The sequence below is a fragment of the Arachis ipaensis genome, chromosome B06, assembly GCF_000816755.2.
Source record: "Arachis ipaensis cultivar K30076 chromosome B06, Araip1.1, whole genome shotgun sequence".
Taxonomy (NCBI): domain Eukaryota; kingdom Viridiplantae; phylum Streptophyta; class Magnoliopsida; order Fabales; family Fabaceae; genus Arachis; species Arachis ipaensis.
Window position 1 is genome coordinate 1,469,868 of NC_029790.2, and position 15,948 is coordinate 1,485,815.

The window sequence follows — 15,948 nt, forward strand, 5'->3', positions numbered from 1 at the left end:
CATTTCATATAACTTGAATACATATAAAAAAATTTTACTATTTTATTTTACCTTTTTTAACATGGAATCAGATTTATGGTATTTTTTTTCAACTCCTTTAATGTTTTTCACTTCATTGATTAGTCTATCCTCTCCGTCTTGCTGAGTATAATGAATCTAACACTATTATTATCATCTTTTTGGTCACCTTTTTGACAGTTCGTTATCTGGCATTTTACCATCTCTTCGTAGCTTGCTACATTGTCGCCAGTTTTTGGACAGTTCGGCATCTTTTTGGTAGTTTTGTCTGCGCTTTTGTGCTTCTTTATGATAGTTTTGTCTACACTTTCTTCCCGTTTTTTTTCTTTATTTCGTTGTTTTAAATAAGTTTTAAATTTTAGTTGTCACTTGTATTTACAGAAAATGTTAGAATATATTAAGATCAATTAGCAATTTAGCATTTATTATAATTATTTAACATATATAAATATTTATTACTGAATATTACGTTTTTATTATTTTAATTTTTCTTAGTACTTTTAAATACTCTTTTATATTATATTATTTCATACAACTTGAATACATACAAAATTCTTTTTCTACTGCTCTCTTACCTTTTTTTTTTAACGAAATTCATGTGAAAACTCAAAACAAGAAAATGTTGCTTATTTGTTAGGTTTTTCGATAGTAGGCTTCAAATTAAAAGAGAGCTTCTCAATTTTAGTTTCCATGTATGATCACTAAAATTGAAGAGAATAAGTTTTCTTAAACAAAATAGAGTGCAATTTGTGAGTTTAAAAAAGTTTTAAGAAATTTTAGAAAGAGTTTTTTTTTTCTTTTTTTGGCTAGTTTATAAATAGCCTCTTATATATAACATTTATGTAACACACGTAAAAGTTTAGACCGTTTGTTTATAACAATACTAGCATAATTTATTCACATATTTTAGAAATAAAAATGGACTAAAGGTGCAATATTGTATTCAATTTTAGTAATTATACATTCAAAAGGGATTTTGAATTTATTATTATTAACTTAACCAAACAATATTCATTCTAATTAATAACCTTTTTTTAATCTACTAATCCAAGCATGAGTTATAATACACTTTGCTATATTCTTTTTTTTTGGTGACTACTTTGCTATATTCTTTATTTGTTCACCATTATTTTGTTTGTACCTTATTAATACAAAAATAGATGAAGTTGACAAAAGAGCGTTTACTTTTGTTGTTCTAAAATTAAATTGCAACGATTTTTACAACTATAATATTCTAAAGAAAGCAACAGTAATAATATATAGCTAATTTCAAACTAATCTTAGTCTTAGATTGTCCGTAAATATCTATGGAAATAATAGTTTCAACTCTGAAATTGGGTTAACCGTTTTTCCACGAGCTATTTATAACTGGTTAAGGTGGTGACATTTTGTTGGAAACTAAAAAGAGATGGGTTTTGACAAAGAAGGAAGTGGTGAAGGTTCAGCATCATCAGCATCCGCATCAAAGCAAAAGAGCCTTGAAGAATGGCTTCCGATCACTGCTTCAAGAAATGCAAAATGGTGGTATTCTGCATTTCACAATCTGACAGCCATGGTGGGCGCCGGTGTTCTGAGCCTTCCGTATGCAATGGCACATATGGGATGGTACGTAGATTCTTAACACACTATGTTTATTGTAGTAAATATACGAATAAGAAATTGATTGAAGATGCATGAATGCAGGGGTCTTGGAATCACGGTGATGATCTTGTCATGGGTTATCACTCTGTACACGCTGTGGCAAATGGTTGAGATGCATGAGATGGTACCGGGAGGGAAGAGACTTGATAGGTACCACGAATTAGGTCAAGAAGCATTTGGGGAAAAGCTTGGTCTGTGGATTGTGGTTCCCCAACAACTGCTGGTTGAAGTTGGAACATGCATCGTCTACATGGTGACCGGAGGCAAGTCAATAAAAAAGGTTCACGAAACCTTTTGTCCTGAATGCACGCCAATCAAGACCAGTTATTGGATCATGGTCTTTGCTTCCGTGAACTTCGTTCTTGCCCAGCTCCCCAACTTCAACTCTATTTCTGCCATCTCTCTGGGTGCAGCAGTGATGTCTCTGACTTATTCGTTCATCGCTTGGGGTGCATCCATCAAGAAAGGGATTACACCAGACGTGTCCTATAACGTGAAGATGAAAAGCACGAGTGATGGTGTGCTCAATTTCTTCTCTGCATTGGGAGATGTGGCATTTGCATATGCAGGACACAATGTGGTGCTAGAGATTCAAGCAACAATGCCTTCAACGGCAGAGAAGCCTTCCAAGGTACCAATGTGGAAAGGGTGTATTTGGGCATACATTGGAGTTGCAATATGTTACTTCCCTGTTGCCTTTGTTGGCTACTACATGTTTGGAAACATGGTGGATGATAACATCCTCATCACACTCGAACACCCTGCTTGGCTTATTGCCATAGCTAATCTCTTTGTTGTCATCCACGTCGTTGGAGGCTATCAGGTCACTACTTTTTCTTCCTATTATTAGACTTACTCACAAGGAATGACCATTTCATAACTCCATTTTTTTATGACTCAGGTGTTTGCAATGCCAGTCTTTGATATGATTGAAACTTATTTGGTAACACGATTGAACTTCTCACCTTCTTCCACCTTACGTGTCATAACTCGCACACTATTTGTTGGTATGTGATTATTATTATTATTATTATTATGATTTTTTACTCAAATAAAATAAATTAAACAGACCTCTTATTATTATATTGTCTTAAATAAATTCTTGTTATAATTTTTTAATGTAAACCATTGCGGGTACATAATTTTAAGATCTGTGTATGTAGTAGCTACCATTTAACCCTGCCATGATCATTTAGTTTAGTAATCTTAGTTCATACAACGAGTGGTTTCGATTGATTTCTAGCCAAATTTCAAATCCTGTTTTGCAGGAATCACAATGTTAATAGGAATCAGCATCCCATTTTTTGGTTCTCTTCTTGGATTTCTTGGTGGATTTGCCTTTGCTCCCACCTCATACTTTGTAAGTTATATATATGTAACTATAAATATTTATCCAAACCACTATATATGTATATACATGCTTAGTTGGTCTTATTTTATGCCTACTTGCAGCTTCCATGCATCATATGGCTTAAGCTGAAGAAACCTAGAAAATATGGCTTGTCTTGGACAATTAATTGGGTAAGTTCATTTGGATTCAACTACTAATAAGTTCATCTTCAGTTTTGCAAATTATCAATGAGGATACTAGCCAATTTTTTTCCTCCATCCTTGAATTTCAGATTTGCATTGTTATTGGAGTATTGATAATGACACTATCACCTATTGGTGCTTTGAGGAATATCATTGTCTCAGCCAAGAACTACAAGTTTTTCTCATGAGCTTATGCAATCATTAATTTGTTGTTGTGCTCAATGTTGGTTGATGGGAATGCACAAGAAGAATGGAATTAAGCACTTTTGAGGCGGGCTTGTCGAGTGGGCTTTTGCCTTAAAGATTATGATTGAATTCAGAATGTTACTTTTGTGTTTGTGTTTAGAATGGTTGTTGGTTGTACTTTAAGTTATAATTTGGACAATGTTTGGTTGATTAGAGACTTGGATAATGTTTAATTATATGTTTTGGATCATGTTTGCTTTGTATTGAACAATGTTGGTTTCATTATTTTGTTTAAAAAATTTGGGTGATGATTATGTTTGTTAGAACTATACAATCTGCATAATCGGCCATGTATATTTGGCTTCCTTAATTATTGTTTTGCAGCTGATATAAATGATTGTAAATAAGCATTTCTTTTCTTTTAGAGAAAATGACATTCTCCGACTGATAGTGGGCTAGAGGCATTGAAAGTAAACTCTCTTTTTCCTATTTGTATAATAGATATTAAACAAGCTACCCAAATTTTTGTTTATACCATTGATAAGGGAGTTGAGAATGCTGTCACTTGTTCTTGGATCTGAAATAACTGATGCATCTGTTGCTGCAATTGCTTCAAGCTACCCAAATTTGGAATTACTTGATCTCAGTGGGCATGTGTCCCTTCATGCTAACTGTCTTCAAGTTTCTCTATAGGAAATATGAAATGCATTGGCCTTGTAGACAGCTAAAATACTTGGCAACTCGACAATGTACACAAAGATAAAGGAAACCAAATGATTAGAGACACATGGTTAAGATGCTTGTGTGAATATAACTCTCTGCGTTATCTATCTGTTTCTGAAAGTATGTTTAATTGTAACTTATATCTCAGATCTGGCATAAGTGACAGTGGCATTGGAATGATTTGCAATGTATTCGGTGAAACATTGACAAGACTACTTCTTGCTCTTTGCCCCTATGTGTCTTCAAGTAAGGAACATTTTATTAATTCCTGACAAATATAACTCTCTTTGCCCCTATGCTGTCACGTGTTTCAGGTGGTATTCAATTAGCTATGGCTCAGTTACCAAACCTTGAACTTATGGACTGTGGTATGACCATATGTGATCCTAATTCCGAAGATCCGACTGCAGACGACAATAGTTGTGAATTACAGCACAGATCTATTGCTAATGGTCACCTAACAAACCAAAAGCTAATCATCAATCATAGCCGTTTAAAGAAACTTAGTTTATGGGGTTGTTCTGGTTTGGATGTGAGTTTTATAAATTAAGAGTTTATTTTGCTGCATGTTATTTCTCAAGCATCTAATATTTAGAATTTGTTGTTTTATTTAATACACAGGCTTTATATTTAAACTGCCCACAACTTACTGATCTCAACCTAAATTCTTGTTAAAATTTGCATCCAGGTAGGCACCTCTTTCATGTCCATGTTCTTTTGTGGTCAATACTTTTTTAGCTGAAATTTGACACAACTTTTAGTATTTACATAAGTGACTGATTTTTTTTTCCATCATTGAATCATTTAGAGAGGCTGTTACTTCAGTGCCCTGGTTTGGAAAATGTGCATGCATCTTGTTCTCAAGATCTTCTAAGTATGGCCATCCAAAATCAGGTAGCATATCAGTTTTCCTCCTGTATTTTCTAGTTCTATGTTTCATTTGAGTTAGAATCTTCATTTTGTCAATTTTATTGTGAACAGAAAGCCAATAGTTCATGGTTAAAGAGTATTTACATAATGTCTTGATTCTTTTATAATTGAATGTTTCTAATATCGAGCGTACTCTTCCATATGTTGTTTTTAAATTTGCTTGCAGGTCCGCAATGCTTATACAGCCATGGAAAATCTTTTACTTTGTAAGCGTTTACCTGATGGGTCCAAAAAGGTCCGGGTTCCTCATCATTTACTCAGTAACGAGTTAAAAACAATAACAGCAAGTTTAGTCTACCTCACCTTATTTTTTTTTGGTATATTAGTTGGAAGCTATCTCTGTATTCCGCATGCACCGTAGCCATTGTTATCTAAATTTGATTTTGTGCATCAATTACCTGTATCACGTTTTGTTAAGTAAAGCATCTTTGTTTGTTTAATGTCTCATGTCAAGAATATTCAAGAGGAATGAATATGATGAAGAACAAGAGAGAAAAAAGAGAGTGATATTGACTGAGTATATAGTTGTTATATGCTATTAAGTCTGTTACATAGAGAGAACAATGTACTGCTATTTTATAGCTATAAAGTTTGGTGATAGAAAGCTAAAATAAAGAAAGCTATTAGATAGTAATTGAATTTCAATGAGTCAATTCTTGTTTTTGGGATGCTGAGCTGTTATTATTCTTTACATCTCCTCTCAAGCTGTTATTACAATCTATGTAGCCTTTACAATTGTTCGTGAGTTTAAAAAGAAGTGAGTAGTGTCTCCAACTCTCCATTGTTGAACGTGAGAATAATATGGAAGCAACCTTCTGTTCAACATTTCAGAGATCTTCTCGTGCTGGTGTGCTTCTATTTTCAGTCTCTGATTTTTCAATTGATTGTTTTTATCAATCGCATCTTGCATGCATTTAGAAATGTATAAGTAAACAAGAATACCTCTGTTTTTGTGATCGTTTTAGTGTAATTGGTTCACTTTTGCTTTATCGTTGCCACAGAACCATTGTTGCTAAGAACAGTCGGAGCTCGCCATCGGAACCGGTTTTTGCTACCCGTCGCGCGCGATAACAAGTTTTCGCCGCTGCCTTTTGCTCCAACTGGCTATGGCAGTAGCAAGATTGCTCTCTTCAAGGTTCTTGTTTTCATCTTTTCGATTATAGTCGAAAATTGAAAACAAATAATAATCAACTTGTGCTCTCACAGGTTTTATCTGCTGAGAAGGGGCAGGTTCATATAGTAGAGAAAAGGTAATAGTATGAATGGGTGTCATTTGAAACTGCAAATTATCTGAAATGTTTTTTTCTGAGGGAGAAATAGCGATGAATTGAATTCATTTAGTTACTTCTATTCCCTTGCAGTGGAGTTGAAGAGTTATATGATGAATTGGCTGCACGCCTTCTGCCTTCAGCATCGGTGTCATCAAGCCCTAATTTTAAGTAAGTTCTTGTTTTGTGGAATTCTGGAAACTAGTGGAGTTGGTTCTGAATGTTACCACAATTGTACAGACTCGTGTACATCCATCTCTGCATGTTAGTACTGTGTGCCAAATCCTTTTACGATTGAAGGTTTATACTGTTGGTCCTGTTCACTCTATGTTACAGAATTATTCTAGGCATATCAAAATCCTAGCTATATTTTATTGCTTAAAATTTGAGTTATGGCAAAGTTTTTCTTCTGTTAGGAAGGCCTCATTGTTCACAACTTCTGTTTTGCTGATACTCTACTTGCCATTTTGCATTAAATTATCAATAATCAATTACAAGAACATCTTAATTATCTTCTTCAGTTAAATGTATTAAGTATGTCTCCTACATCAGAATAAATCTGATCCTATCATCCTTTTGTTTGTGGCTCCATTTATATTCACGTATTTGTTATTTTTATGTTACTGTACAGACACATTGTTGGCTTGGCTGGTCCACCAGGTGCTGGAAAAAGCACTCTTGCACATGAAGTAGTCAGCCGGGTAAACAAGCTTTGGCCAGAGAGAGCTTCTTCCATGGACTCCCAGGTTCAACCTCCTGATGTTGCTATTGTAGTTCCCATGGATGGTTTCCATCTTTCTTGTGCTTACCATTGGTTGTTGTCGATATGAATTTTCATTCATAGTTCATTTCATCTCTTCACATCATCCATACTGTTCTTGAAATTATAAGCTTGAAGACAGTCAAATGTGTGCTTGAAAGTCGAAAGTGCTAATTTGCATATTACAATATCTAATAGGTAGTCTGCAAAGATTGGAAAATGAACATGACATTCTTATTTGTTGATTTTTTGGAGGTAGAACCAAAATCGATCTTACATTCCAACCAAAGGGAGATTAGATTACATAAAACAAAAGTATCACCTCTACCAAGAAACAGAATTTCTTTTTGAATTTTTGGAGTATAGTGAATGAGCTTCTTTGCTTTTGTTTAATAGCAAGGGAAATTATAATTCTGAATGGTGTTTTTGATAATAGAATCCAGAGGAAGCACATGCCAGAAGGGGAGGTAAGGAATCTCTTTTATAGCACAAATGTCGGACATTGTGTTTGTAGAGAAAACACTGATCTTTCAATTGGTATTTCAGCTCCATGGACATTCAATCCATCACGTCTACTTGCGTGTTTCAAGAATCTTAAAATTCATGTAAGGTTTATCTTTGTATGGGTTATCTTTTGTAGATTATATCCAACTATATAGGTTATTTACTGAGCCAAATTTGTTGGGAAACAATATCTTCAGGGATTCGTCTATGTTCCATCATTTGACCATGGGGTTGGGGACCCAGTGGAAGATGATATCTTTGTGAATGTTCAGTGAGTATCTTACATCAAGATGAGTCCCAATGATAAGGATTTTATATATTTTTGACATGAGACATGATTTCGGACAAGGCTAAATGATGAATAATTTAAAGCTTACGCGTAAAAGAAAAGAAATGATCATCATGGATGAGATCAAAAAATAAAGTTTAATGAATTATCTCCACCCTTAAGAAAAATGACCCAATATTTAAATCCATGTGAACTCCATTGTTTCAATGAGAACCAGGTATCAGCTACAGGATATAAAATAAAACTGGTGTGTACTAATGTGGAGGTGTTATTCCAGTGAGGAATTCAACCTCAGAAGCATGTAGAGTGTATTAGTACAGTATATATACTTATGAATATTGTAAATTTAAGAAAAATAGCCTTGGTATAAAGGGGCTCTTCACGCTGCTATTCCCGTTTTAATTAATTTCCTGCCTAATACCCCTCTCTTCTTCCCCTGCAGAGTCTCCTGTACATTTGAGTAATTCTAAAAGTGGTTATACATTAGCATCACTCTTTTCCAATTATATATGGTTCCCACCCAAACTACATGCTACATACTTACACATCCCACATAAATAATTTAGACAAATCTATACATATTTTTAGTTAATATGTGTTTGGTAATTTCACAAAACTTAATTAAATTGAATATGATTATGTAAAAATTATTATTTACAATTGCAATTCTCATTAAAAATAGTTTAAATCCCCCGCTTACAAATAGATTTTATCCAAGTTAGTGTTTGGCTTCCCCATTTTGGCTTTGAAATCAACAATTCGGTATACTTTTACGAGTTATGTTTTAGGATTAATTGGGTTAAACTCGTCAATTTTAATGTTTATTTATTTATAGCCTTATTTAGACTTTTCTTCTCTTTTTCTTTTCCTTCTTTTTAATTGGAATATATCTACATCCATAGACAGACTTAATTTATTGTTCTGGCAATCAGTAATTTGAAAAAGAATATGTTATATAGTGGAACTCAACTGTCGTTAACAAGGTTTTTCGTATACGGTTAAGTGGAATAACAATGCAAGTAAATTGATGAATTATGTCTTTCAATAATAATCAGAATATTTTTAGTTATCAAGGCCTTAATTGTTTAAATTTATTGATAGAATGAGCATTATTTTACTAACAGTAAAACATAACAGCCCCAACTAATAAGGAATGGTATGTGAGTTATAAATTATAGCTTTGAATCAGTAATACTAAATACAATAAACATACATTATATACCAAAGGAAGTGCAAATATATTTTGAAAATGACTCCTTCAATTTTAGTTAGAAATAGTAGTTATGCGAACTTGCTGAAAGTCAAGATTTATAGTTCCGTTCATCAATTTTTCCATGGAACTAATTAATTTGGTTCAGCTTTTACCATTATGATTGAAACAAAAAAACAAGATAACCCATTAACTCTAAAATGGAAAGTGCATAGAAAAAATAAATAGTACAACAGATTCCAATCTCATGTAATTTTTGGTTTATTAATTAATTGATTTTTATAATATTTATTTCTTTTCTGGTATACATCAATATACTTCTTCTTCTTCTTCTGGTATACATCAGTATACTTCTTCTTCTTCTTCTTCTTCTTCTTCTTCTTCTTCTTCTTCTTCTTCTTCTTCAGCTCCTTCTGCTCCTTCTGCTCCTTCTTCTTCTTCTTCAGCTCCTTCTGCTCCTCCTTCTTCTTCTTCTTCAGCTTCTTCTTCTTCTTCTTCTTCTTCTAACATCTTTTACTTCTTCTTTTTAACTACTCACAATGCCTTTACATGAAAGAGGTTTCTTTAAAGTTCTTGTTCTTAACTTTCAGCACGAGTTGGTAAGTTTTCTTTTTCTTTTTTTCCTCCTTAATTTTTTAATTAATTTTATATTATTCTCTATTTTCATAATATATAGATAATATTAATTAGTTATTATTTACATGCTTGCTTTGGTTACAGAAAATTCCTAAAGCTTTTGTGAAAGAATATTGGAGAGGAGTATCAAATCCTATAGTGTTAAAGCTACCAAATAATCTTGAACAAAGAGTACATTGGATTCAAAAGAATGAAGATGAAGTTTGGTTGGAACAAGGTTGGGAACAAGTTGTGGAGGATTTTGGATTAAAACATTCTCAATTTTTGACTTTTGACTATAAAGGACGGTCTTTTTTTGAAGTCAAAATATATCCCAAGAATGATTCTGAGATAATGATTCCTCATCATCAAATATGTTTCTTTCAGATACTTGTTCACAACAAGTTTCACCAAAAGATGGTAATTACTATTCCTTTTTTTTTTTTTAATTTAAAGATATGTTGCTGGTTTCTCTGATGCACTCAATGGAGGCAATGAGTCTTGGGGGCCTTTATTTGGCAAAGTTTTCTTTGCATTTTGGGTTATTTTTTATCTGTATCCAATTATCCATTCCTCAAAGGTCTCATGGGTCGCCAGAACAGAACACCAACCATTGTTATACTTTGGTAAGTGTTGTTGGCATTAGTCTTCTCTCTTGTTTGGGTTAAGATCAATCCCTTTATCAGCAGAACTGACAGTTCAACCATCTCATGGACTTGCATTTCCATTGATTGTTAAAATCTCACAATTATCAAACATTTTTGATCATATGGTATTTGTGAAAGATTTGATTTGGTACAGTGTGCAAAGTCATAAGATGTGTAACTATTTTCCACCGAGGTTGAAAACTCTCTTGATATATATATTTTTTGGTTATCTTTTTTATAGATTGAATACAAACCTCACTGTTTGCCTTTTTCCATGAGACTCAAGACATGACAAAATTAAACAGAAAAATACTAAACAAAATACATTGAAGGAAAAGAAAATCTGTAAGCTTAGGTAGCTCTGAGAATCCTGTGCCTTGCACTCTCACTGCTTACTTCTAACTCCTTGCTCCAAACAGTGGTTGTTCACTCTTTTTATAGAAGAGGGAAGCTTCCACACTTGAAGCCAAAACCCAAGCCAACTTCTTCTTCCTTCAAGAACAAAACCGGTTCGGCCACATAGAGAGAGAAGAGATAACCATGCGAAACCCAACATGCAATTACCTCTAGTCCTTTCTTGATCATCACTCTTTATCAATCCGAGCTCTCCATCCTTGGATTCCTCTCCAAGATGGATTTATGGCCCTTGATGCTTCATGATGATGATGACTTCATCTGCTTCAATCTCTGCCTCTTCCATCACTTCGCCACTCTAGCTACTTCTTGTGGTGGTTGAGCAGAATCAAAGACAAGCCATGCCTCCAAGAATCTCACCTTGCTGGCCGAATCTTCTTCTTCCTTTTTGAGCATGAAGAGCTCAAGATTACCTCACCAAATCTAACCACATTTGGTGAAAATCTCAGCCACAGCTCATTTTTATTTTAGTATGTTTTCTTGCCATCATTGTGATGGTCTTGAGACGAGCTCTATCTTCTTTTCGGTGAGTAGGTGTAGCTTCCATGGCTTCCATTATTTCCTGGTTAATGTCCGAAGAGAAGAAAGAGATGAGAGAGAATGTAGAGTTAAAGTAAAAGTAACTAGTTGTAATGAAACAAATTAATGTGATTTGCTTTTACTTTCCTTGCTTGAGTGGCGTGTTGCATTGATCACATCAATCATGTCACCCATATTCTCTCACTTATGTTTCCAATGCTTGCATATTAAAATTTGAAATCCATCCCAAAGAGAAGAATGGAATCCGTTGGAAAGCATGAGACAAGTGATAACATTTGCTTTTCTGATGCATTTTGGATTCGGATCATGCATGGAAACATTCATCAAAATTGAAATTGGGCTTTGTAGCAATAAAGATTAATCTGACCCAATAAAATTTTGATTCATTCAAACTAATTGGGCTTATGATAATGTTTAAGTTCTGGCCCAATTATTTTAGCAACCAATCCAGTCATGTGAATTAAGAAATTTTGTATTAATGCTGAATGTTGCTTTTAACATGGGCTTGCAACAATTTCTTTTATTTTTCCGGCCCAAGCAAATCTGCATAGAAAAAATCAATATTAGCATATGTGAATTAATATCTTTGCTATTTATCAAAGTAATAATGTTTGGTCATCACAAATATTAGTCTTAGAGTTTTCCAAACTCATCAATCTCCCCCTTGATGACAAACATTATTAAAATTGAAATGAAAAGAAATATAAAAATTGAGTAATGAGTACTCTCTTTGAGGATTGAATTTCTCCCCCTTTCTAAATGTCACATGGCTCTCCCTTGATGTATGCTTATTTTACCAAGGGAAACACTAACCTGTTACATTTTAATCAAGTTTCAAGTAACAATGTTATTTAGCATATTATATGATGCTAAATGCTTGATTTATGAGCAGTTTTAAAGTGATAATCAAAACTCATTTGATATCATAAATTGATTTTCTGCTCAAACGTCAACTGATTTTAAAACAATATTGTTCAAAAAATTTTCAAATATTTTCCAGTCAAGATATCAGAGCAATATTATTCAAGTAAAGAAAATATTTTTGAATCACACATGATCACATCAAAATCATTGCAGCTGTTAGATATCACAGTTTAAAAGAACTGCCAAAAATAAATTTTTAAACCAACATATTTACCAAGATGAATAAGAATATTCCTATTTCAATACAAGCATGTTCATCAAGATAAATCAACAGCCAGACATTCATATGATCAATACAAATATATTGTCAAACATCATCATAAACCAAATGCCAAATGCATTTTCAACAGAAGTAACCATAGTGAAACAAATGTAATAACAACATGCATTCTTTGAACAAGGGTGATCATGAATTTTCAATTGAAAATTTCATCCCCTGTTTTAGCAAATCCTCCCCTGTTTCATTAGTTTCAATTTCAATTTTGGAAACTAATTTTTCTCCCCCTTTTGTCATCAAGGGGCACCTGCACAAAATATGAACAACACAGCAAAATATCCATAATAAAGTAACAAGAGTGTATCAAAGTATTATAGAGCAGTGAGTATCAAGTCATGCTCCTACAAAAAACAGATTGAGCCTAATGGAGCCAATATCAAATAAAGGTAAAGCAACAGTCATTAATCATCAGAAAGATTGATCTCTGAACCAGAATCATCTTCGTAATCCCCTGTCCCTATTTCATCATCAAAGCTTTTAATCATGAAACCAACTCGTTCGTGACATTTCTTCCAAGCCCTTTCCTGTTCATATTCCAATTTCCGGGCAGCCTTGTGAGATTTACGCATTAACTTGGACATGTTGCGAAACTCTTTGAGAACCTCCCGGATTGATGCAGTGACATTTGAGGGTTCAGGACGGCTCTCCAGATCACTGAGAGATGGTTCAGAGTGAACAGACTGCTTGCCTTTCTTGCCTGAAACTCATCCTCCTTTAATCATTGAAACCTTGTTCTCAACAGATTCATTAGACAAATCAACCTTAAAATACTCAAATATACATGTGAGGAACATGCCATATGGAAGATTAGCCTTTTTAGTACTTTTTACTGCTTTCCACATATGACGTATCATAATATAAGCAAATGAAATTGGGGAAGAAGTAATGAGAGCAAATAAGATAATAGAATCAGAAACTGTTACTCTATGGTGAGAACTACTTTAAGGAGTGAGGATGTGAGTGATGATACGGTGCAATAGAGAGTTCTCAGGGCCGAGTGCTTTGTGGGTTGGGATTAATCCATCTAGTCCAGGAAGGTTTGCACAGATGTGTTGCAGGACAGTTTGTTGTGTGACTCCTACTTGGTCATCCCATTTATCAATCATGTAAACTTTTGGTCCTTCATCTTCGTACCCAAGAGCAGCGCCTATGGTTTGAGGATTGAGAGTTATGTAAACACGCTTGACATAAGAATGGATTGAGCCATCAATCAAACGCATGTTTGCATAGAATTCCCGGACCAGCCCCGGGTAAACCAGTTTCTGAATGTGAACCAGAGGGGTCCATTTCAGAGCATCAAACAAGGAAGAAAAGTTGATTCCTTTGGTGGCCAGATTTTCAAGATTCACCAAGTAAGAGGGGCAGAGATGACGTTTCAGCAAGACATCTTTGTGAAATTCATATAAAGCACATGAGTAGAACCGAGAGGGATCAAAATGTGAGTGAGGTTTGTGAAACTTGTTCTTGAATTCGAGAGACTCCAAATTTGCAGGCTCTCTAGTGTCTTGTAACACAAAACTTTTCTGCTTCTTTTGAGAGCTTTTTGCATGTGGAGTAGACCTTTTTGGTGGTGATGAAGGGGGCGAGGTATGTGATTCTTCTTCATCTTCTTCAACGCTGGGTTGCTTGCTCTTTCCAGTCTTGCCTCTCCCTGAAGTTTTTTGAGCAACTACCTTTCGGCGCATGGTTTCGGTCTTTTTGGAAGGTGGTGAATGGGTGGAAGAAGAGGTAGAATGGAGATGGATATGCGTATGGGTTGGAGGTGATGAAAAGGGTGGACTCTTTGGAATGGGGTTTCGGCCACTTCTCCTAAGTGCCGTTTTCTTTTTCATGGTAAGATGAATGAAGAAGGTTGAATATGAAAGGGTGAGAGTGCCGAAAGAGAGTGAGGGAGGAGGGAGGTTAGTGGTGCAATAAATGTGGATTGAAGAGATATGATGGGAAGTTAATGACCATTATGGCGCGGTTATTAACCAAAAGGAGTTTCAAAAGTTGAAAAAGGTAGTTTCCTTGAATCAAGGGATTAGTTGGAAGGAAAAGATATGATTTGACAACATGCTCCTTCCAACAAGATATGAAAAGACAATCCAAGGGATTTTGTGATTTTATTTTTAAAGAGAGAATAACTAACTAAACTGTCATGGTGGGGTCAGAAATTATTAGGTGGGGCCCATAAAATTTAAATCTGCGTTGCCTTCCCCTTGATCATAGTTCCTCCATCAAGCCTGCATTTTTATCTCGTCCAAACCTACGAGACAAAACTGAACAGAGTTAAAAATTCACAAATTTTCAATGAAACTTAAATCAAACATTCCCAAACTTTTTCTCAAGGTACAGAATCTGTCTTCACAGAGGGGTTTTGTAAAAATATCAGCAATTTGGTCTTCAGATTTTACAAATTGAATATCAATAGTTCCCTTTTGCACATGTTCTCTAATGAAATGATATTTAATTTCAATGTGCTTTGTTCTTGAGTGCAAAACAGGATTTTTTGAAATGTTTATAGCACTCATATTATCACAAAATAAGGGTATACTATGGATTTTTAATTTCTAATCTTTCAATTGTGTTTTTAACCAAATTAATTGTGAGCAACATGCAGATGCGGAAATGTATTCTGCTTTAGTTGTGGATAAAGCCACTGTGGCTTGTTTTTTGCTTGACCACATATTGAGTGAGCTTCCAAGGAAGCAACACATGCCGGATGTGCTTCGTCTATCCACTTTATCTCCCGCAAAATCTGCATCACAAAACCTTACTACACAAAAGTCATCAGATTTAGGATACCATAATCCAAAATTGCAAGTCCCCTTAATGTATCTAATGATGCGCTTAACAGCTGTAAGATGGGATTCTTTTGGGTGAGATTGAAACCTTGAACATACACCCACGCTTTGGATAATATCCGGTCTAGAGGAGGTAAGGTACATGAGTGAGCCTATCATTCCCCTATACCTTGTTTCATCCACATCTTGACCATCATCATCCTTTTCAAGTTTTGTGTTGGGATGCATTGGAGTACCCATTGATTTGAAATTTTCTAGGCCAAATTTTTTGATAAGCTCTTTTGCATACTTTCCTTGGTAAATAAAAGTACCACTAGGAGTTTGTTTAATTTGGAGGCCAAGAAAGAAAGTAAGCTCTCCCATTAAACTCATTTCAAACTCACTAGTCATGAGTTTTCCAAACTCTTCACACAAGAAAATGTTGGCCGATCCAAATACAATATCATCAACATAAACTTGAACAAGGAGTATATCATCATTAGATGCTTTAATAAATAAAGTAGTATCGGTGGTACCCCTTTGAAATTGATTTTCCAACAAGAAGGCACTAAGCATTTCATACCAAGCTCTTGGAGCTTGTCTAAGACCATAAAGAGCCTTAGTTAATTTGAAAACGTGATTTGGAAACTCTTTATGTTCAAAACCGGGGGGTTGTGCCACATACACTTCTCTATCAATAAAAC

General features: G+C 34.5%; 2 protein-coding genes across 8 annotated transcripts in view; both read left to right on the plus strand.

Moving 5' to 3' along the window:
- Positions 1–9,419, plus strand: part of LOC107645236 (F-box/LRR-repeat protein 17) — a 24,976-nt gene extending 15,557 nt beyond the window's left edge. For 2 of the 4 annotated variants that reach the window (XM_021103657.1, XM_021103660.1), the window contains exons 9-17: positions 4,910–4,995; positions 5,198–5,318; positions 6,033–6,166; positions 6,238–6,281; positions 6,393–6,470; positions 6,931–7,045; positions 7,496–7,526; positions 7,606–7,664; positions 7,761–9,419. In XM_021103657.1, the coding sequence (XP_020959316.1) occupies positions 4,910–4,995; positions 5,198–5,318; positions 6,033–6,166; positions 6,238–6,281; positions 6,393–6,470; positions 6,931–7,045; positions 7,496–7,526; positions 7,606–7,664; positions 7,761–7,838 (746 nt within the window). In that variant the 3' untranslated portion in view covers positions 7,839–9,419. The other 2 variants (XM_021103659.1, XM_021103658.1) reach the window with 2 other exon arrangements.
- On the plus strand, positions 1,214–4,393 carry LOC107645238 (lysine histidine transporter 2-like). 4 transcript variants are annotated; one of them, XM_021103663.1, is made up of 6 exons: positions 1,214–1,623; positions 1,702–2,482; positions 2,561–2,666; positions 2,928–3,019; positions 3,112–3,180; positions 4,250–4,393. In XM_021103663.1, the coding sequence occupies exons 1-6, from the start codon at positions 1,427–1,429 to the stop codon at positions 4,262–4,264; spliced, it is 1,260 nt and encodes a 419-aa protein (XP_020959322.1). In that variant the 5' UTR covers positions 1,214–1,426; the 3' UTR covers positions 4,265–4,393. The 4 variants fall into 4 exon arrangements, with proteins under 4 accessions (XP_020959322.1, XP_020959321.1, XP_020959320.1 ...); XM_021103662.1 differs by lacking the exon at positions 4,250–4,393 and adding an exon at positions 3,257–3,689 and having other exon boundaries at positions 1,215–1,623; XM_021103661.1 differs by lacking the exon at positions 4,250–4,393 and adding an exon at positions 3,257–3,365 and having other exon boundaries at positions 1,216–1,623; positions 3,112–3,222.

Excerpts from the sequence above, each read along its gene's own strand:
- LOC107645238 (XM_016349219.2), top strand. The coding sequence starts at position 1,427 with ATGGGTTTTGACAAAGAAGGAAGTGGTGAAGGTTCAGCATCATCAGCA. Across the intron at positions 1,624-1,701 it reads GCAATGGCACATATGGGATG|GGGTCTTGGAATCACGGTGA; the intron begins GTACGTAGATTC and ends GCATGAATGCAG. Across the intron at positions 2,667-2,927 it reads AACTCGCACACTATTTGTTG|GAATCACAATGTTAATAGGA; the intron begins GTATGTGATTAT and ends CCTGTTTTGCAG.